Source organism: Corythoichthys intestinalis, chromosome 12 (genome assembly GCF_030265065.1).
Source record: "Corythoichthys intestinalis isolate RoL2023-P3 chromosome 12, ASM3026506v1, whole genome shotgun sequence".
NCBI lineage: Eukaryota > Metazoa > Chordata > Actinopteri > Syngnathiformes > Syngnathidae > Corythoichthys > Corythoichthys intestinalis.
The window spans coordinates 27226953-27251362 of NC_080406.1; the positions used below are offsets into that span (position 1 = coordinate 27226953).

The 24410-nt window shown below is 36.7% G+C and overlaps 1 protein-coding gene across 1 annotated transcript; it reads left to right on the forward strand.

Annotated features, from left to right (window-relative positions):
• The first annotated feature begins 931 nt into the window (after positions 1–931).
• pou1f1 (POU class 1 homeobox 1) lies at positions 932–19900 on the forward strand. Its single transcript, XM_057852764.1, has 7 exons — positions 932–1067; positions 6788–6949; positions 7850–7948; positions 17413–17676; positions 19277–19441; positions 19521–19581; positions 19666–19900. Exons 1-7 carry the CDS (start codon positions 932–934, stop codon positions 19898–19900), a joined length of 1122 nt encoding a protein of 373 aa, XP_057708747.1.
• The last annotated feature ends 4510 nt before the right edge of the window (positions 19901–24410 follow it).

Sequence of the window (24410 nt, forward strand, 5' to 3'; positions counted from 1 at the left end):
TTATTCTCCAAAAATTACGGTAAATATAACGCATGATTACCCACCTCTGTTTATACTTATATACTAGTGTTTTATTTAGTATTTTGACTGGTTCCTAATGATTTTTTTGTTCTTCTTTTTGCTCCTTTTGTCAACACAGATGAATTTTTAATCATAGCAAACTGCTGAAGACATGGTTTTAAATGTAGACATTGCAAAAGCGTTATTAGAGATGAACTATTTTTGTGTCTATAAGTGCATATCTAATTGCAGCAAACATTAGCACATTGAAATTAAATCAAGTATTTATTTTGGACTCTGCTTATTACACTTCGGAATACAACCGAAGCCTTTAATCAGGCAGAGGAGAATAAGCGTCGGGAAGAGAGCGAGGGTTGAGCAAGATCGGATTTCTTCGCCGCTCTGTACCTTAATCCTGGCTTGGTGACTGGATAACAGAAAGGCAGGTACGGAAAAGCACAATAACAGCTGTGGCATGGGATTGGTAGCTGGAGGTTGATGTGAGAGAAGGGGCCTACTGGGGTGGAGAGAGGAGTAGTTGCAGGTTGCAGGGGTATAAATACCTGCAGGAGGATGCAAAGTCTCCAGGGAGTGACAGATGCTGACTTACCTGTTGTTAGGACACTGGAAAGGGAGCTGTGGCATGCACGCTAGATGCGTTTCACAAGTTCAACGCAAAACTCACTTGGACGTAGAGTACAGCTTCGCATTTTCATTTAATAGGATAAAAGACGTCACACCATAATTGAGGAACCCTCCAAGGTTGAGGGTGCATAAGAACATGCTTTTTATGAAGTATACTCTGGCAGAGTGAAAAAAAATATCTTAGCAAAGGGAAAGAAGCAAGCAGTACAAGGGGATGATGAGTTGAGAAAGGGGCAGTTTACAGCTCAGATAAAGTGGACCACATCAGACTACGTGATTAGACCAAATGACGTCTCAGCCATTCGGTGGCGAATCTTTCACGCCTCTAGCGGGAGAATCTCCTCTGCCAATTTTCATGCACCACAGCTCCGGCAGTGATTGTCTGCCAAGCGCCTCCCACGGCCATAGCATGGTCTCTGCAGGTAAGTGGGCCTCAGTCTGGAACACTGACTTCATTCTTTTGGCTACTACTTGCTTTGGCACAAATTTTGAATGCATAACCAACATGGAAGGGTAGCCAATAAAGCCTTCCCACTATAGGAATATGAAGTAGCATCTTATGTTTCTGTGAGGTTTTGCTTTTTCTCAAGATAACTTTGGTGTCACATTCTGTCATAATTACTCTATTAATTTTTGTCAGTTTAATTTGTAGTGTTTACTTACCACTGCACTCAGCTTAACCTGCACAATCAAATAACTTTGATGTTATATTATTTAGCGAGTTACGATTTCCAAGAGTATTTTTTCATGAAAAGCTTACTTAACCATCCACATTTCCATAAACCCATTTCTTCAGTTAATTCAAAACTCCAGATTGTCATTGTAGCTGTTTGTTTTTACGTGAGCTGTGATTGGCTCGTAACAAGTCCAGGGTGTACTACACCTTGTCAACTGGTACACCGGTGATTGTAATGAGAATTAACTCAATAAAATGGACTGTTGGATGTTTTTAGTATGTTCTTAGCTCATCTATTAGTGCTACATATTTATCTAATATATTTAGTGCATTGATGTAATAACTAGTGATAAGACAATAAGATTGTTGTTCATCAAAATGACAAATACATTTTTTTTCTAATAAATAATACAATGAATGCAACAGCTCGTCGTTTTTTCATTCATTGCAATTTGAATGCTATTTTCATTTTTAAGTCAAAATTGTTCCAAATATCGCACAATACCAAACAGCGCAAATAATGTTCAAAGCCATAAAAAATTACCTCAGAAAATCCAGCAGTTGTTTTTTAACTATGAAAAAAGTTACAATTTACAGGGATATAAGGACTTCAAAAAACCCAGATTTCGGACAACAAGGAAAAGTTTTTGCTTATCAGTATGTGGGCTGGGACTACTGAAGAAATTTAGTGTGGATTTAAAAGAATGCATAAGTATGGGTCAATTTAAGAAACTGTGTGAAGATATGATTTTCAAAAAATATAAGGATGAGGGAGATATGGATAACAACTAGGGTGTTGTGATAATTGTGGCACATATTGTGATATAGGATATTGTGGTTATTTATTTATGCTTTCTGGGCTTGATTTATGGACTGGGCTTTTGTGACACTTATGTATAAGTAACATGTAGAGTTATATGGTGGTATTGTATATGTGTTAAATAAGAATGTATATGTTAAAATGTAAGGACTGGAACTGATATGTCAGAACTTAAGGATAAGGGGGAGGGAGTAAATAAGTTTTACTTCTCACTTCTTTCCAAATACTCATATTGTATTCTTCTTTTCTTTTATTGTCTATGATTATTGGTACCGATGTATTGAATATTTGAAATAAACATGTTTGATGAATCATTAAGCAAATATGACAATTACTATTTCTATTATGAAAATTACTATGAATACTTTGTGCTGTCAAGAGATTAAAACAATTGAGGGACGCATTATTAATGATTTGTAATTGAATTAACCTGTTTTTCAAATGGATTACATACATTATTGTGTCAAATCAAGAGATTATGATCTAACTAAAATAATGGCAATATATAGTAATTGTTTTCAACACACTTGAAAATATGCAGTCTGGATCATTTATATTCTGCTGTATATGAATTTTTAGTCTCAAGTGCTGCTCTGCTCCATTAAGTTTCAACCTTAAGAAGAAATATTACATTTCTTTTGACAATTATAGAGTAATTACAAAATAAATGAAGTCCAAATGAAGTGCTGAAGTTAACATGAAAAAGTTAAAATACTTTTTTGTATGGTGCAAGTTGTGCATGGAGTGAAACTATAGTTTTCCACTCAAGAAATCAAACAGATTCTATCAAAAAGCAATTGCTTTACAGAAAGAGTAAAATTAGAGAATAAAAAATTTAGATTAAGGCAAAAAAATTAACACACTAAATGCAACTCCATGATTAATCGCTATTGACATGCTTACTTGATATCCCTAAATACTACTAATATCAAAAATTATTATTAGTAGTAGTTTTGCAGAAATCTGCTGCACTACACTAAGCCACATTTGAAATATTTTGTTTATAAAATAACAAAAATATTAGGAAACAACCCTCGATTGATAATACTTATTGTGCTTTTCATACCGCCAAAAAAAAAATAAAATTAAATTAAAGTGCATTTCATGGATAAACTACGCACACGATGAAAATAATGAAAACATGATGACCAATGGCACGTCTCTCTCTGTATAATGCTGTGGTGTTGAACACCGTTACAAAAGATTGACTTCCTCAATTACTTGCATCAGATCTCTTTTAACTGTGAGGTGAAAAGCCACATTGCCATTATGCCTTAGTCCAAGTGTAGGCTTTCTCGTGTAATAATGTCAGGCACATTACTTCCAATACACAGTCGTGCCTTCCAGTGACACAAAGGAAGGAATTACAATTATGTGACAAAATGCATCCAATCAAGTCACTTCAGCAAGTCACCTCGGTGTATTGAAATATGTTATTTCTTTTACACAAGAGAAGCATTGTGGAGGACATTGTTCGAAGCATCTTTGTTCATGCTAATGAGTATAGTGAGCATTTGGTTTCATTATGCTGTTAAACATGCCATAAATACAGAGAACTGGAGGCTTGCTCTAAAGTTGTAAAATGAACTCTGCTCCGTTACCACCTGCAGTACTCTATTAAATCAGCAATGCTGCAGAGGAGGTATGAATTTGTTTATAAATGGCGGAAAACAAGACTGAAAAAGCAGTTTCTGCTCTTGCACTCCTCTTTAAAAGAAACTGCTGTATTTTAAGCTAAAACAACTGTTGCGTTTGATGTTACCCTATCTGGTGACTAACTATAAGAAGGGAAGCATAAATGTGAACTGTATGCACAACAATTCTAACAAGGGTTAAGAGGGATAGGTAATACTGACGCAAAACATGACTGAATATGTATGCTACCTAATGTAAGTTGTGTTGCTAATCGATATGACTACTCTTACCAAGAGAGGAAAGGAGATACTGAAAGATAAGAAGAGGGAAGATATGTCATATAAGCGTGTTAGAGACAATTAATAGGGCGCTAATACCTAAGATGGTATAACATAAGACAGTATTCTATCAATCATTTACAATGTATGCCAGGTATGAGCACCCACACTGGTAGTATGTGATGCAATCACAGCAAAAGTATTGTTCAGCTGTATTTCACTTTAAAGTAATTGCATTTGTATTTTTAGTAGGGCTGTCAAACGATTAAAATTTTAATCGAGTTAATTACAGCTTAACAATTAATTAATCGTAATTAATCGCAATTAATCGCAATTCAAACCATCTACAAAATATGCCATATTTTTCTGTAAATTATATATATATTCTGTAAAATAAATTGTTGGAATAGAAAGATAAGACACAAGATAAATATATACAGTGGGGAGAACAAGTATTTGATACACTGCCAATGGGTTCCCATTGGCAGTGTATCAAATACTTGTTCTCCCCACTGTACATTCAACATACGGTACATAAGGACTGTAGTGGGCATTTCACTCTACTGTCATTTAAATCTGTCTATGCTGTCCTCACTCCGAAGCGTCTACTTTTTCCAAAGCTAGACAGCTAGTGAACGACGCCTTAATAATCAGACTTCTTCCTTTTTCATCTGATTTATTAATAAAATAGCCTCAAACCATTGTCCTCTTTAGACCGTCATAAAACTACAAAAAAAAAAAGTACACAAGCATTGCATTAGCAACAACGTTAGCTTAGCACGCTATACAGGTTCACTAAACATAAACAAAAAGCGTCTCATACAAGAAATAGAGCATTTCGCTTAGTAACATAATATGTTCATTCTTTACAACAACCATACTTACGGACAAATCTTGTCCAAGGATCATATAAGCACAACATTACAACGTAGGCGTCAGCCCGAGACGTCGTGCAGCCATATTGAACTGGCAAGAAAAAAATAAACCATGTCGCAAAGCGACCACAAGAGTTCGCTGTTAGCACAAAAAGCCTTGCTGTAAAACTTACCAAAAGGCAGAATACTGTCTGAGCGGGACATGTGCGTTAATTGCGTCAAATATTTTAACGTGATTAATTTAAAAAATTAATTACCGCGCGTTAACGCGATAATTTTGTCAGCCCTAATTTTTAGTAATTGATAACATTATTATTACGTACGTATTATTGTTTAATATTTTATTTGCTATTCCTACATTTAAGATTTCGTGTTTGTGTTCGGCATAATGTTGCAGTGGACTATTAGAATATTTGGTAACACTTTACAATAAGGGTCCCTTAATTAACATTAGTTAATGCATTTTAAGACAATAACTAATGTTTAAGTAACATTACAATTATTAATATAATTGCTTATCTAACATTTATTAATGTATTAATTAACATGAGTCAATGCATTAGCTAATGCATTAGTTAATGCATTAGTTAATGCATAACCAAACAGTAACTAATGGTTTGGTAAAATTAAAAAAAATATATAGGCCTATATAGGGTTAGGGTTTAGGGTTAGGATTTGTTAATTTAGCATTTATAATTTCTTAGTTAAGGGACACATGTGCTACACTTTACAATAAGGGTCCATAAAACATTCAGTAATGGTTAATTCAGGTTAAGCAATACTTATGAGGTACGCTCACGTGAAATAATACCATACTTAAAGTTAGGTTAGCAGCACCCAAGGACGCACAGAGCAATGTTTCTCATTTTCAAATAACATAATCACTTACTAGTACCAGTATACATTAATAACTATTTATTAATGCACTAATGTACATGTTAATTAATGTTAAGTAATGTATTATATATACGTATATTATATATACGTATATATAATATACGTGTATATATATACGTATATTATATATACGTATATATAATATACGTATATATATACGTATAACATAACCTTAAGTATGGTATGATTTCACATGAACGTAGTTCATAAGTATTACTTAACCTTAATTAACCATTACTGAATTTTTTTTGGACCCTTATTGTAAAGTGCATCACACGTATCCCTTAACTAAGAAATTATAAATGCCTTAGTTCCCCCCTCTTAACCTGAATTAACCATTACTGAATGTTTTTTGGACCCTTATTGTAAAGTATAGCACATGTGTCCCTTAACTAAGAAATTATAAATGCTTAAGTTAACAAACCCTTACCCCTAAACCCCAAACCCTAACCCTATATAGGCCTATATATATATATTTTTTAATTATTTTACCAAACTATTAGTCACTGTCTGGTTATGCTTTAACTAATGCATTAATTAATGCATTAACTAATGCATTAACTCATGTTGATTAATATATTAATAAATGTTAGATAAGCAATTATATTAATTATTGTAATGTTACTTAAACATTAGTTATTGTCTTAAAATACATTAACTAATGTATTAACTCATGTTAATTAATATATTAATAAATGTTGGATAAGGGATTAAATGAATTATTGTCATGTTACTTAAACATGAATTATTGTCTAAAAATGCATTAACTAATGTTATTTAAGGGACCCTTGTTTTAAAGTGTTACCGAATATTTATACAATTTTGATATACACATTGTCCTAATAAGCTACTGCATTGTGGATTTAGACAATATGGTGGTACTTCAGGACATAAATATTTTTAGGTGGACACTATCCTGCACTAAATGTTTTTATTTTCTTTGGATGTCTAATTTGTCTAGTTTCATCTGGGCTGTCCCTGGGTCAGCCATCCAAGCGTTCGCAGATGCAACTCTCCACAACCTCCCTTGGAAACCCCCTTGGCAATAGCACCCCCAGCCTCCATTATCCTGTCACACCATGTCATTACAGCAACCAGCAAGCCACTTATGGAATCATGGCAGGTAGATTGGCTAACTGTATCAGTCAAAACTTGGGTTTACAGAGACCATTCTGCTAAAGATACACTTTCGATTTTTTGTGAGTTTGAAATATTGTACTGTATATTTGGGTTGAGAGTCATGCGTAATGTGTCATCGCTGTTCACAGTAAATGTGCACTTGCTGGAGAACAGCTCACGTAACAAAAATACAGGGTTGTGACATTTGTAAATAAATGTGACATGTTTGCGTTGGCACAAATTTGCAAAAGAAGCTTATTTTTATATTTCATTTTATTTAAGTATTTAGACAGGCAGGATAAAGCTTTTTCTTTTTTTTTTACTCCACTACTTCTTCAATGTAAAGTTTGTGTTTTCATCTCTAAAACATTTACTTAAGAATGAAAATAAAGTCTACATGGAGTAAACTGTTGATAAGTAGTACTGATGTCATGGGTTGTTGTTGGGTTGTCCTTCTGACCAGACTCGCACATGATAAGTGAAAATCCACAACATAGACCGTGTAACATAACATTACATATTTAAAACTAAAAAAAAATTAAACTCATTGTATTTTAACACAATTGCAGGAATTGAATTAATAAACGTTCAATTATCTAACTTCGACAGCGGGTGCCTAGAAAGCTCAACAGCAATGTATGTTGCGAGCGACTAATGAAATAACCAAACCAAAATGATCTGGAGTACCCTGAGAAAACCTAAGCAGCCACGGGGAGAACATGCAAACGCCACACAGAAAGGCCGGAGCCCGGGATTGAATCCTTGATCTCAGAACTATGAGGCAGACGTGCTAACTACTCTGCCACCATGACGCCCATTATACTACTAATAATCATAATAACCTAATTTAATGGCAGTTAGTTGGGTGTGACTAAAAATGCTTCTGTGCTTTGCCTCCATACAGCTCAAGAGATGCTCTCTGCAAGTATTTCTCAGACTTGTATCTTGCAAACGTGTGGTGTTCCTCCACCGAACATGGTGAGCGCTGCAAACCCATTGCAAGGTAATCATGCAGTTCCATCGGATTGGGTACATTACAAAATGAGCAGTTTTGTTGTTTGTTTTAATTGAGATCAGTTGTAGTTCATGTATTCACAACCTCTGTGCTTTCAACAACAGAAACATACTGTTTACATCCAATTCATTCATTCATTCTAAACGCTTTAAATAAAATTTAATCATTTTGAAACTTTAGAACAAGGGGCCATTTATTTTATAGCTTTTGAAAGAGACATATATTGGCTGACTAAAACCCAGTGAAGCAAATGAGTTATACAACGGTGAGTATAAGAAGGAAAGTCTACTGCCAATGAACAAGAAGTACTTACATTAGTTTTTACACAGCCAAGGTTGGCAATGAACAAGCTGAAACGGTGGTAAAAACCAACAAGGCCTGAGGGTTAAATGTTGACATCAAGTTCAGTGCTGATCACTTCAGTTGGCGCTCATGTTTAAGACTTTACGACGCACCAAGGAGCAGAGTTGTTATTGTGAGTTATAGCTTCCAAAAACACACGGTTAAGAGCAGTTTGTTAAGGAATTGTTCCCTGGTGCAAAGTACATAAACTATGTTTAAAATTTAAACCAGAAGCAACAAAACCTTTTCTGTGTCAGAGATAATAAAAAATAAATAAATACATTGTACATTTGGAGTGACTGTCTTTATACCGTTGCCAAACAATGTGTTATTTACAGTTCCTTTCCTGTAGACTGCCGTAGGTGTTGATGGTTACTGTGAGTCATCTCTGCACATTCTACACTTACCTAAGTACAAACAACACAAAAAAGAAAGCGATTTAATTTCAGTGTAGATGGGGGAGTTAATAATTCATAGCAGTTCTGGCATGTCACAATTAATTCATAACGCTTAAATAGATCATAATCAGTATCTTAACATTTTCAGTATGAAGCAGTGCAGTTCTATGTTATATGGTTAAATTAACACCTGAGCATTGTTAGCTGTGGAAGGCTTGAATTTCTCATACAACTCTCTGACGCGATCTGATCTAATAAAATGTCCAATGGGGGCAGAATTCAAAACTGCTTACCGTAATTTTTGGGCTATAAGGCGCACCTGACTATAAGCTGCCGCCCACCAAATTTGACACAAGAAAACGGCATTTGTTCAGATAAACCGCGCCGGACAATAAGTTGCAGCTGTCCTCACTCTATCATGGGATATTTACACCAAAAGATTCAGTATTAACCGGGAACACTTTGTTTGACAGAGGCATCTTACAACTGTCATAAGACCACATGAACCAAGAAGCTTTGAACCAATTGGCTGCAAAGCTTAATTGCTTCAAGAAGCTTCATTTGGCCATGACTGCTCCCTTGGGAGAGACAGTCAACTTCTGCTGCAACCTGCCGTCAACACTTTTGTTGTCCAACATGCCTCCTAGCATGCATTGCAGCGCTACAGATGTAAATAATCAAAATTCATGTTCAGTGCAAATGATTTCTTCAGTTACCGTTTCAGTTATTTTATTAACTCATTTGCTCCCCAAAAACATATAAATACGTTCCATTTTCAATTGCTTCAGTTTCCCAAAAACGTATTTATACGTGTTTTGCGTTTGTGTGTTTTTTTGTTTTGTTTTGTTTTTTTACAAGAGGCATCTATAGGTTCCGATCTATCTAAAATATAATGCACAAAGCTCAAAACCCATTTTAAAGCAATAAAACTGGCCACTGGAGGTCAGTAGCGCATTTGGTAAGAAGGTAAGAACCCAAGAAAGGAAGTGAAGAAACATAGTCAGGAAACAGAAGTTGGGGGGATCTTGTGAAGACGCGTGAGAATTTGAGAAAAAATGTGGAGAACGATCGGGAAAAAAAGGAAAACGACACTGGAGGAGTGTTTTGAAAAGAAAATGAAACCATCGTCAAAGAAGGATAAAAAAAAATCTATCTTGATGAGACAGACGGTGACGTCCACAACAGTGTCAGGTTCCACACGCGTTCTGCGGAGCTCACGTTGCGTTACTCCTTAGCCCGAGGTTGAAACCAACGATGAAGATGATGGAGATGATGAAAAAAGTGAGACCGATCTTGAGCCGGACTCATCAGATTAGCCACGGAAGCAGCCGAGAGCCTTCCCCGTTGTTATGTGCGCAAATAGTTCAACAGTTCAATAGTTTAGTTATGTGTAAATAAAGTGTTACTTTGCGATCAAAAGCTCTATTTGTCTTGCTGTTTATCTTATTTTGTAAAAGGAAAACATTATTCAGATGTTTGGGATGTAACTAAAGCAAAAAATAGCAGTGTATAAGTCAAAGTTATGTTTGAAATGTATGCTTTCACAAAAAGCTTAATTTCTCTGTTTTTTTTCATCAGAAATTGGAAAATTGCTCAAACTAATTTATTTTCTAATGCAGATTTCTAAAGAATGGAAAAAGATATGAATTAACTTTTTTTCTGCTGATAGAAGAGAGACTAATCTTTCTTTTTGTAGGTTCCATATTTATATAGCAATAGACCAGAATTTTCTATGGGCCTTGCAAAATCAGTCCAAATCCAGTAAAACGGCCGGGAGCGAAGGGCCTTGCTCCGGTGAAAATGGCTGGGAGTGAATGAGTTAATTGCTAGTTATGGTATTTGGTAACACTTTATTTGACAGTGATGTCAAAAGACTGTCATTTGACAATCATAATTACAACATGGCACTGTCATGAGCATTAATGAATGCTTGTGACAGATGTCTTTTGTGTTATCTGGCAAATTATCTGACTCGGAAATCAATGGAAAGTCTTATGATGCCGCTGTCAAATAAAGTGTTACCTATTAATCCAAATAAACCAACAAATAAGCCGCAGGATTCAAAATGAAGGAAAAAAGTAGCTAGTAGAAAGTAGAAAGAGAAGAAAAATTGTATTTGAAGACAGTGGTTTGGAAATCAAAAGATGTAATAATGGAGATTTTAGGAATATGACCTTAAGATTGAGGTTAAGGACAATTAACATTTGCCAAATATGTAATAGCACTGATTCTTTGGACAGAGGTGATAGCTCGTGGATACAGTTTTGTTTTATTTTTTTCTTCAAAGAATGTGCCAAAATCACTGCACAATATCTCAAAAAACAAAAAACCATAGGAAACTCCAGTTTGGACATGTGATGTACAAGCTTTTATTTCATGTTTTACAACTGCTCAATGTGACCAGGACAGCATCAAGCAGATATGAGCATTCTTACCAAATATGCATCAGAGTGTCGCTGTGTTGATTACATTATTGTTCAATTCCCAGTAAATATTGCTGAAAGATTCAAATAAAAACTTGGAAGGTATGTACAAAACACGTCCAAGCTGGAGTTTTCTAGTTGTTGACACATTCTTTTTGAAACACCTTGTCTAAGCAAATGACCATGAAGGCAACGTGACTCACTGAATGGTTTAAAGAAAATTTGACATCCGTAACATAATTCCCCATTATTAAAATCAAATGCCCTTTAAACAAGGAACATTTGGTAGAATAAATTAGATAAAATATAATAATAATATGATGGATGTTGCAAATGCAGGATTGAGCCAATATTAAAAAGAAGCGTGAGGTCAAAAATACAAAGTGGAATGATGATGATTTTCATTGAATGAATTTACTTTGAAAATTGAATGAAATTGAAGTTGCACTCAATGATCGAAAACATCATCACAAATTGAGGCATAATAGAATGACCTCGTACTACAACCTTGAAAGAATAAAGTGTTCCAATAGCAACACTGGAGTCCTAATGAGGAAATCACTTCACTAGCTTATGTATAACAGTTTCAATTTCACCTCTACCCATTGCCTCAAAACACACTATCTACTGTAAATGGTCGGGAAAAAAATACTAAAAAGGTTCTTAAAATGTAAAAAGTATGATAAAAAATCTGGCAAGCATTTCACCTTACTGTTTTCACATCTCTACCAGCAAGTAACAACACTGCAAAACCTTCTCTGCTGTTCTAAATCAGAGAGGTTTGAAAAAAAGTTGGCATATGAGATGTGGGAAGCTTCAAGAGCAAAAGTGCTGTTTCTAGCAATTCTTTTGGGAGTTGATGGAAACAAGAGAAAAGTTGATCTTTTGTGTTACACAAAATCAATTCAATTTTGCAAGTTTGCTCACTTGGGAAAGCTCAAATGTGTGCAATAGTATTTCACATCTCATGGCTAATGGAAGAAACTTTTGTTTGTTTTAGATAAAATGGATAAACCACCCCATGGTCAGATTAGGATTATCATTTTATCAGGATATTTGAGGATTATGTCTAGCTCCAAAAATCAATTTTGAAGGACACAATTCTGACCAGGTTTGGAATTAGACATAGCAACAGCAAATTGAAGGTGCTTGTGGCACTGCAATCAAGACAACTCCACCTCCCACCTCCCAAAAAAGACTGTGAGGGTAATGGCATGATCAAAAGAGCCCAAATTCACTTTCTTCTCTATAAAAAAATGTATGCCTTTGCAATGCTTTGCCCTCAGCTTTGTGCGAAGTGAAGTGAAAAGGAACATATTGAGAACACACTTATTATTCCATTTCAGGGCTCAACGACTTTAGAGAATGCGCAGTTGCATGATAGAAATAAAGAAAAAGTACCTTCGATCACTTTGTCGTATCCAAACTGAGGGAGAAGACGACCTACAGTGAAAAGAAAAAAAAATCCAATCGACAAGCATTAAAACAGTGACAAAGGATTTTAAGATGGCAATACAAAATGTAACAATGTGTTCAGAAGGAGGGCTGCAACTAACAATTATTTTTATAATCAATTAAGCGGACAATTAATTCAACGATTAATCGATTAGTAATTGGATAAATGTCACTTTTTTCAATTACCTTCACAATTTAACTTCAAGTTGTTTTAGGCATGTTGTAAGGAACAATGAAGACAAAATGGATGGCTATTTCCTTCAAAAATATATTACAGCTCCTGTATTACTGTAGTCTACAACTGTGCAGTTTTAAGTACATAAAACTTGTTAAATATTTTAATAAAGGTTCTGAGTATAAAACATAGAAAATATTTATCAGTATACAAATCAGACAAAAGTCCTGTTCATTCAAAAAAAAAAAAAAGTGCAGCTGATTGACATATTTTTCTTTCGGGCAAATCACTGATATAAATTGTGTCAATGACTAATTTATTTTCTTTAAACCAGGGGTGTCCAAACTGTGGGTTCTGGGTTTTGTTCCTACCAAATGCGCACAGACCATTTAATCAACAAAGTTCCTGTTAAAACAAGCTGCCCCTGATAGCAATCAACTGATTACACTTGTAAGACACCAGATTGGTGAAAAGGTAATCATCTTGTTTGGTTGGAATGAAATCCAGCACCCACTGCAGCCCTATGTGGAATAGTTCGGACACCCAAGCAAACTAAAAAAGCCAAATCGAATAAGGAGGAGGCGGACTGTAATGAATCAGTTTTCTTTATCAAAGAGTCGTTCATAAATACAATCCAAATCCACTTTCAAAGCACAGTTGCTTGCTTGTCAATTTAGTTTGAGTATGTGTTGAAAGGAGCCTCGAAGCTGTCATATTAGAGGGTTTGTGTATGTGGTTTCTATTTTTAAAATAAAATTTAAAAAAGGCAATTTTACTATCTAACAATAACTCAAGTACGAATATGCTTCTCCAAAACACAATACAAGCGGACACTTAAGAAACTAATTAGCATAATCGCTAACTAGCTTAGCACTCCATGCAAAGTCGTACTGTCTCATCAACAAAGAACAAAAACAATACAAGTGGCTTAATTTACTTACCTCTAATGAAGGCACACTGGATCAAACAACACATAAGACAATCTAACTCTCGACACTTCGTAATATGATTGATTTAGCAACCCACCAATAGCAGCACTTGCAGCAGTGAACTCTCTCTTGAGCTAATCACTGGCGCGCGTGCGCAGCTTCACTTGACACACACACACAAGGACCCAAACGGGACTGTTCATAGCTGCCAGCAAAAATAAATCTTCAAATTCGTTGGCAACTAATTTATAAATCGATTAGGTTGTTGCAGTCTTATTCAGTACGCATTAAAAAAAATAATGTAGTGTTTCAACAGAATATGATACTGTATTCCCAATAATCAACAGTTCTTTTTTCCCAACCTGTCTCTAGATGTTATAAGAAGTCACTAACTTCAGGGAGGATGTGTTGAGAGAGAATTTACTGTGACTTTAGTAGAAACCGAGTAGCTATTTTTCAACCAAACCTAATTTGCACAGAGAAGAATACATCCCCCACTTAAAATACTGCATATGGGTTTCTCAAGGAAGAACTGTAGCTCATGCATAAAAATGTTTTGTGTTGCTTATGCAATATTTCATCATTCTGTATATGTATGACGCACACCGAAAGAGATAGAGGAAGTGGTCTTGCCTTTAAAATGCTGGACACATTGAAAATATTACGTTTGTTAATATGAGCCCATGCAGTATTGATTAAACACAACGGTCACTTGGTTACATTATCTTTGCAAAGGTGCCTTGGTTGTGCTGTCATCTTAAATTCTTTGAGGTGGAGATGTTTTGAAGTGACTGAAAAATCCAATTGACTGTTAAAAAAATGTATGGTATAAAAATCTGTAGGATCAATTGATGATGCCATCCATTGAACTACTAGCATGATTTTCCCCAACTCTAAATACAATTTAGCTCACCAGTAAAATCACTTCACTGCATTACTACAAGTAATGTTCTTTTTTTAGACTATTGTCTTACACTACTGAATAACATTTCCCCACACTAGTCAAACAACAATTGTACAGTAACAAAGAAGGCATGTACATCAAGCTGAATATCAAGGATAGAAAATTAAATGAGTGTAGTCATACTGTTTCAATTTGGTCTTACCAGTAAGACAATTTAGCTTAATAGAGGAATGACCGTAAATGACTCTCTATAATTACTTTCAAACTCAAGCCCAACGAGAAACACAGTGCGCACATATTGTAAAACTGCAACAACAATTACATGAATTGTTCATTTATAATATAACACTTGAATCCCATTTTAACTCTAATACACAATGTAAACAAGTTCTAAATGAACTACGACCACCCGGCTCGCTCCCCAAGCGTCTCATCAGTCCAGATACATGAAAAGCATAACCGGAGAGCGCATGCCCCCCTACAGGCAAATATAAATCCTCAGTTATGCTACGTAGATTCCCAAGTTTCAAGATGATTAATTAATAATGGAGGAATATAACTTCAAAGTTAGTCTCCACACGAACAAGAAGAAAAACAACAACTACTTGTGTGGCAACTTCACAGGCTGCCATCACCCTGTAAAAATTCATTTTAGACAGCATATTAATGGAGTTCAAATATGACTCTCTTTTTCTTCAGGTCCTTTAACTACTGTTCTGAAAGTGTGTTATCTGTGTGCATGCACCACACCATCCCCTACTACAGAACCACTACGCAACAGGAACAGTACTACAACCCCGGGCAAAATGTATGGAATTACCAGTCTTGGACGAGCACTCACTCAGACATTTTATCATGTAGAACAAACTCAGATAAAAAGCTTGAAAAAATAATGAATTAGTTCAAAATTGCAACTCTTTAGCATTCAGAAACACAAAAAGAAATGAATAAAAACTTTGTGGTGGTCAGTAAATGTTACTTTTATAGAGCAAGTGCAGGGAAATATGTATGGAATCACTCCATTCTGAGGAAAAAAATATGGAATCATGAGAAACAAACAAAGAAATAACAATCAAAACACATCTCTTGTCCAATCTCTTGTCCAATGCAGATTCTTGACAAGGTGATGATGCTGGGACTTTGGTTTGGTGCTGTTCCAGCGAGATTTACAAAGATGACTGCCTGAAGAAAACATCAAAATTTTTCTCAGTCCTTGATGATATGGGGCTGCATGTCAGGCAGAGGCACTGGGGAGGTGGCTGTGGTTAAATCTTATTATTATTCTTATCCCTTAAATTCATAATATGTTTGTCATTTTCCAAGATGACAATGCATCCTGCCACAGAGCTAAAACTGTTAAAGCATTCCTTGGAGAAAGACTCATCCAGTCAATGTCATGCCATGCAAATAGCCCAGATCTCAATATTGAAAACCTGTGGTGGATATTGAAAAAAAAAAAAAGGTCGACAGCAAGGCTCCGATCTGCAAGAATGATCTGGCAACTGCAATCAAAGAGAGCTGGCACCAAATTGATGAAGAATACTCATCAGGGCCATGCCTCAGAGACTGCAAGCTGTCATAAAAGCCAGGGGTTGTGCTACTAAATACTAGAAATGTGTTTTGATTGTTATTTCTTTGTTTGTACCTCATGATTCCATATTTTTTTCTCAGAATGGGGTGATTCCATATACAATATATTTCCCTGCACCTGCTCCATAAAAGTAACATTTACTGACCACCACAATGTTTTTTATTCATTTCGTTTAGTGTTTCTGAGTGTTGAAGAGTTGCATTTTTGAACTAATTCATTATTTTTTTTAAAGCTTTTTATCTGAGTTTGTTCTACATAATAAAATGTCTGAGTGAGTGCTCGTCCGAGACTGGTGAGTTCATACTTTTTGCTGTGGGTTGTATATTCAAAGCAATACAAGTCAATGATGGGCCATGAGTTAATGGGTTGGCCATGTGTTAATTTTGAAAAATTGTGCTGTTCAAGGGAACTTGCTTTAATTTTGACAGCCCAATGTTCCATACATGGAAGTAAAATTGTGCCGTTCAAGGGAACTTGCTTTAATTTTGACAGCCCATTTTCCATACATGAAAGTAAATGGAAACTTTAAACAAAATGGGATGCAAAGCAAGTGCAAGAAAATGATATATGCTGAGGTTCGACTTACTGGCATTTATGCAATATGGAAAGGACAGTACTGATGCTGTCAGAGTTCACATATCATAGCTTTGGAAATGAAGCTTCAAATCTTTTTGTTATTGTTAATATTTTTATACACAGTATAGGACCTCTTGTTGCGATCTCCATTTGTGAAGCAATATGCTGCACCATAATGTGACTAAAATAAGTGGCTAGCATTGCAGCCAGTCTATTAATATCATTTCTTCCTTCAGTTCAACCTTAGAAATAAAGTATAAATATTGGACCTCTAGTTGCAGTCTCCAGATGTGAGACAACATGCTGCACCACAGTGTGACTAACACAGGTGGTCAGCATTGCACCCACTCTCTTAATATCATTCCTTCCCTGCAGTTTAACCTTAGAAATTTAGAACCAAAAATAGCATAAATATCATGTGCTGAGCTGAATCAAATCAAATCAGTGGCAGATGATTGTATTCTAACAGGTCATTCAGCATGCATGATCTCCCTTTGATGCACCTCTTACTACTACTATAATGTTGCAATTACATAGCTCATCACTACTATTTTTCTTTATGCATGTAAATCAACATTTAATACCTAACATATACAAACAGGGCCTCTCCTGGTTCTTTAATGTCCTGTTGTCTAATACCAATTTTGCCTTCTGTCCAGGTTCACTTACTCCATGCTTGTACAAGTTTCCAGATCCAGGTCTGAGCAGCAGTTCATGTGCATTGAGTCACGGTTTTTCCTCGCTGCCCTCTGCCCTCCTGCTAACTGACGATGCCTCAGGGGGCTCCACTGTGGGCGAAATGAAAGTGAACATCCAGAGGAAGAGCATCCGGGAGCTGGAGGACACACCAGCTATGGACTCCCCACAGATACAAGAACTGGAGATGTTTGCCAATGACTTTAAGATAAGGAGGATCAAACTTGGTGAGCATTATTAAGTGATGATCAGTATGACTTTTACACGCCTTCTTGTGGTTTCTTTCAACAACCATCTACAGATTTAGCTGCCGATCTCAAGACAATGTCTGATGTATTTAAATCAGTGCTTCTCAATTATTTTCTGTCACGCCCCCCCCAGGAAGACGTAAATGTTTCGCGCCCCCCCAAACTCTCTGCCGCCACTGTAAATAGTATCATTTGTCTACAAAATTACTATTATAAATACGCATCTGCCTAACATTGTGTCCTTTTTTTCTAATAAAGAAAAAAAGTAACATAGATCAACTTATAATAAAGTATAACTTTATTAACATTGTTTTGTTTGTAACAGAGAAGACTTGACGTGCATCAATTTGCCTGAATTTAAAAAAAAAAAAAAAAAAATTCACATCCAAACTAAAAAATATTGTGCCCTGCGATTGGCTGGCAACCAATTCAGGGTGTCCCCTGCCTACTGCCCGAAGTTAGCTGGGATAGGCTCCAGCACCTCCGCGACCCTCGTGAGGAATAAGCGGCATGGAAAATGAATGGATGAATGAATGAACTAAAAAATACACTCAATGTACATTTTTGACCATTTGATACAGAAAAATAAAATGTAATAAAATCAGTCAATAATACAAAATTAAAATTGATTAGAAACATTCACTCATGAGGACAATGTGCCAAAAAAATTGACTGAAAAAACATTTGAATAAAAGAGGGAAAAAAGTGTCCTTGGACAGGACAGTTTTTATTTTTGCTGCTCACAGTATTTACCTCCTTTGCAATGGTGTGGAGTTATTTTGCAATTAGCATGCTAACAATGCTCACTGGCTTACTGATATAACACTGACAAAGCAGGACGATTGTTGGCAATATTCGGCACGTTTTCACTGAAAAAATCAAGCGGCTTAACAATGAGATTGGGGTCTAATGTCTTTAAGTGGCGTCTTAATTGATTTGGCTTCTTGCTGTCTGCTATAATTATTTTTAGACACAGTAAACAGTGGTCTTTCATCATCACCCACTGTATTAAAAGTCAAAGCTAAAAGGCAAACGGCACGAAAAAAGCGCATTCACGGCGGCCGAGGTAGTGAGGGCAGTCGTCGTGACGATCCCAAGCCGAAAATGGCACTTCTCGGGCGGCGACGTGAGAACTGGACAAGACAGTGGGTCGCTGCGTGAGTGAGTCCGGTCGGAAAACGGCTTTCGAAAACGGCGGTGGCACACTGCTCTTCATATCTGTTGTCTGTGTGTGCTGAGTGCTCTTCCTTAGTTCAAAAATACTGCGCGCACTCTGAAAATGAGAGCGCCACTGCCACCTACTGAGTGGATGTGCAACACTTTATTCCAGTACGGCAAAAAAAAAACATGTTCCCCGAGGTCACATGCGCCCCCCCTGGCATTGCTCGGCGCCCCCCCAGGGGGGCGCGCCCCACTATTTGAGAAGTACTGATTTAAATACAGGTTGTCCCTATAGTCTTGAAAGAGACAACTGACGGCAATGCAGTTATTCCCTGTTAAATTGCCTTCAGCTTCCCCTAGTAGACTTATTTAAAACTTGCTGAAATCAATACATTTTTCTTTTTTTGTGCGGCACTAGGCTACACTCAGACCAACGTGGGTGAGGCCCTCGCCGCCGTGCACGGTTCAGAGTTCAGTCAGACCACCATCTGCCGCTTTGAGAACCTTCAGCTGAGCTTCAAGAACGCATGCAAACTGAAGGCCATTCTGGCTAAGTGGTTGGACGAGGCCGAGCTTGCTCGAGGTAACCATCTTGCCATTTCCTCCCATCCTTGAATACACCTCTTGTTATATAATTCCCCTTCCTCTGACCTCCCCGTCAGCTCTGAACAATGATAAAATTGGAATGAATGAACGGAAGAGGAAAAGACGAACAACCATCAGGTAAAATGATTTTTTTTTTTTTAGACTAGCCTGTGACTGCAGCTTTTAATGACTTCATTATCCTCCGCTTGATCTTCAATGTAGTCTGGGAGCCAAGGAGGCGCTTGAGCACAGCTTTGTGGAAAAAAGTAAGCCATCATCCCAGGAAATAGCCCGGATAGCTAAAGGCCTCCACCTCGAGAAGGAGGTGGTTCGAGTGTGGTTCTGTAACAGACGCCAGAGGGAGAAACGAGTCAAAACCAGCCTCAGCTCCTGCTTGGCCAAATTAAGTCCAAACTGCATCAGCCAGATGAGTAAAACACATCGGCCAATGATATGAATAATGGATGTATTCCTAGCATATCACCTGTCACTGTGTTGTGTCTAACCCAGCAAGTTGAATGTTAATTTTTTTTCAAGCAATAAAGAATTGTAGACAATTTTTTCTACTTTTCTGATAAGTAATACAGTTTATTCTTATACGCTGTACAGTATGCTGCTTGAGAAGACATACTTTTTGGCGAAATGTCTAATTTGCAAAGTTGCTGTTACAATTAGCGGCGTGCCAATATATCGATTATTAGATTCATCGAGATTTGACAAGTAACGATTCGATTACGATTCATAAATGTTCCAAAATGATTAATTTCCATAATAACTTAATGACAGGAACTCTGCCGCTGCTCGCAGAACCAAAGTAAAAGACAAGCCTGCCACCAGGACACAGAAAGGAACGCACAAGGCGAGGATGGCAGCAACGGAAGTTACTGAGCGAGAGATTTACTCCTCAGGATTAAAAACTAGCATTTGGAAGCATTTCGGTTTTCATCAACATGACAATGGAAAGGGCATTGACAAAAGTTACTCCATATGTAGAACATGTAAAACCTGGATTAAATACAGCGGTGACGATACAAACATGCCTGTTAAAGTCGTTAACACCGTGATAATCATTCAATAATCGAATCATAGCACCCTGAATCGTAATCGAATCGAATCGTAGGGTGCCTTAGATGGTACACGCTTAGTTATAATGTGGTCAGGTCTCAGCTAAAGATTATTATTTTTAATAGTAATTTATTCACTGCCATTGAAGACAAATGTCAATTTCATTTTTACAGGGAGGGTTGGCAGTGAATGATCACTTGACCGCTGTCAATGGCAGCAAATACGTTTGTATGTGTGCCTTTGTAATTCCTAAAAGGTTTGTATATTGTTAGAGTATTTGTGTGTATAGATATAGCTTTTATTTCACAAATTAGAATTGTACTACATAAAATGTCAATTTTGGCAAGAGATTTTCCAGATTTGATATATTAGCCTTTTTTGTTAATGGCTTAAGGACATACATTCTTAATATAGTCTTGGTTGCTGTAGTGTGACAAGTTCACAAGTGCCTGAGAGACATTTTGGCGGAGGTGGGTAGTTACGCGTTACTTGTACTCCATTACATTTACTTGAGTAACTTTTTGAGAAAAATGTCTTTCTAAGAGTAGTTTTACTAAGACATACTTTTTACTTTTACTTGAGTTACACTACTCTTATTCTGCTACTTTGGGCTACACAAGAGAAGTTACATTTTTCCTCTTTATTGTACATATTAAATTAATGTTTTTATTTTTTTGCCAGTGATGTCAAGAGTAGCGCTACCAATTTCACCAATGAGACATCGCAACAATAATCACGACTCTATTACACCAATCTGACACAAGCTTGCCGTTCTATGATCACGCCAGCCTGTTCAATCACGTGGAGTCTTTAAAGCACCGTAAAAAAAGAAGTATTTGACGTAGAGCGCTGCCCTCAACATGTCTTGAAATGGCGGATTTAAACCTCTGTACCAGTTTTTTATTTGATACCAATTGACCACGGAAAACCGGAGATATGATCCTTTTAATTTCATAATAGTAACTATGAAGGAACTATTCACTATTTAAACTAGGAAATATTTTCTCCACTCGAGAGCACTCATGTTCTTTGGACGAATAATGCTTCATTTCTGTCTTTTTTCCCCCCTCTTGCAGGAATTCAATGATTATTTTTTTTCTTTTGTATTTCTTTTGCTTAATGTGGTTATGTAATGGGTTATTGTACAATGTCATTATAACAACAATTGTTTCTGCTGAGAAAAATATACCATTGTTTAAAAAAGAATAATAAATAAGCTGCTCACAATGTTACTCATTACTTCAATATTCTTTTCACTGGATACTTTTTTACTCGAACTTGAGTACATTTTTTGGATGACTACTTTTATTTGAGTAATATTATTTTGAAGAAACACCACTCGTTCTTGAGTGAAATTTTTGGCTACTCTACCCACCTCTGCATTTTGGCAACCGTGACTACCACAATATGTTTAGTACATTTTACACAGACTTATAACTAACCCATGTTTAGCTGCGTAAAGTTTAATGTCTTTAAGCAGGTCAGTTGTATGAAATTTTTTTAATCAATGTCGAGATTTGCAGAAGACTTTAAAGTGCTGTTTTGTATCCATACCATTGTTACAGCTCTTTCTCATTTGTACATTCCAAGTGAACCAATTAAAAAATTCATTTCAGAACATTCATTCATACATTTTCCAATAATTGCCAAATTGTCGTTTTCTTCGTGAGCAGTACAGACTAGTATGTTTATGAACAAGGCACTTTGGAAGCCCAAAAGTGACATCCAGCTAAATGGTACAACTACTCCACCTGGTGTTATGAATGTTTTGTTGCAGGTGTAACACTTGCCATTATAATGAATTGATAAAAAATGTCGACTGCCTTCACTTGGTTAGATTTTGTCTGCCCATCATTTTTTCCCCATTTTAAATGTTTTCATGACAAGATAGAACAAAGTTGATTCCCACGAGATGACACATCTTATTGTACTCTGTTGTTTATGAACACAGGTATATGGACCAGCTCCTGATCCCCCCCCCCCCCCCCCCCCCACTCGCAAGAGCTAAAATAGGCAAAGTGGAAGATTTTGTTTCTGTCACGCGTGATTCCACTATAATCGTATTTCATTTGTCTCCCAACAACAACAACAAAAAGGCTGCTCAAATCGTGAGTTACAGTATATCACAAAAGTGAGTACACCCCTCGCATTTCTGCTGATATTTAAGTATATCTTTTCATGGGACAACACTGACAAAATGACACAATGGCACAAGAAAGTCCGCCCGTCTCATCAGCAGTGTTGTTAATTTTACTTTAAAAAAGTAATTAATTACAGTTACAAATTACTTCTCCCAAAAAGTAATTGCATTAGTAACTCAGTTACCTGAATGTAAGAGTAATTAGTTACTTGGCAAAGTAACTAGGGATATATATATATATTTTTTTTTTCTCAAAAAAAAAAAAAAAAAAAAAAAAAAAACACACACAGGTCACACAATGTGAAGCTTAAAGGGTTTGGGGGACAATTGGCCCTAACCCAATTCTTTACCCTCCACTTAACTAGACACAAGGGTATTGCGATAACTAGCTAGTAAACTTTGCTATGTGTGGAAGTCATTTAAAGTTGTGAATCAATGGTTAAAGTTGTTAAAATTTCTCCCGTTATTGCATTAGTTCCCTTCTGTCTACTTTAAACATGTGTAAGTTTTAAAACTGTTTCATCATTTAAAGATAGATTTAAGTTAAGATTTTGCCGATTTAGGAGCATTTTAGATTTTAAAAAATTACTTAGGTTCACTAGGAAGGATCTCTACATCAGGGCCTTCCTGAGAGGTCTACTGCTTTAAGATGGCGGCTGTTTACAAACGCATGTAGTCCTTAAAACATGTTGGCAATGCAGCAGTGTTTGTCATTTGCATCTAGTTCTATAATATGATATCTACCGTGTCATGTGGGCGTAGTTTGTCGGCTATGGCTGCAGTTAGTATTATTGGAGCCACCTAGCATCGCGGTTGCAACGGCGTCTTCCCCACTCCTGCTCAGCTCTCGTCCCCGTGAGTCCGTTTCTCTCAGACTTTTTTTTTTTTTTATTCAACCAACTTAGTAACGCATAGTAACGCACGCCTTTCCCGCCTCAGTAACGGTAACGGCGTTGCCAAGATGAGAAAAGTAATGAATTAGATTACTCATTACTGAAAAAAATAACGCCGTTAGTAACGCCGTTATATTGTAACGCCGTTATTAACAACACTGCTCATCAGACCATAGGACATGGTTCCAGTAATCCATGTGCTTTGTTGACATGTCTTCAGCAAACTGTTTGTCGGCTTTCTTGTGTACCGTCTTCAGAAGAGGCTTCCCCCTGGGGTGACAGCATGAAGATACGAAGATGGCCAAGGCTACAAGAAGATTGCCAACACCCTGAAACTGAGCTGCCGCACAGTGGCTAAGATCATCCAGCGTTTTAAAAGAGCAGGGTCCACTCAGAACAGGCCCCTGGTTGGTCGTCCAAAAAAGCTGAGCGTACGCGCTGAGCGTCACATCCAAATGCTTTCTTTGAAAGACCGTCGCAGGAGTGCTGTCAGCATTGCTGCAGAGATTGAAGAGGTGGGGGGGTCAGCCTGTTAGTGCTCAGACCATACGCCGCACTCTACATCAAATTGGTGTGCATGGCTGTCTTCTGACGACGGTACACAAGAAAGCCCGCAAACAGTTTGCTGAAGACATGTCAACAAAGCAGAAGCCATGCACACCAATTTGATGTAGAGTGTGCCGTATGGTCTGAGCAATAACAGGCTGACCCCCCACCTCTTTAATCTCTGCAGCAATGCTGACAAGACTCCTGTAACGAGTCACGTGACATTTTGGAGGGAAAATGTCAAGTCGTACTCAATTTGGATATTTAGGGATGTACAGTGGGGAGAACAAGTATTTGATACACTGCCAATGGGTTTTCCAATT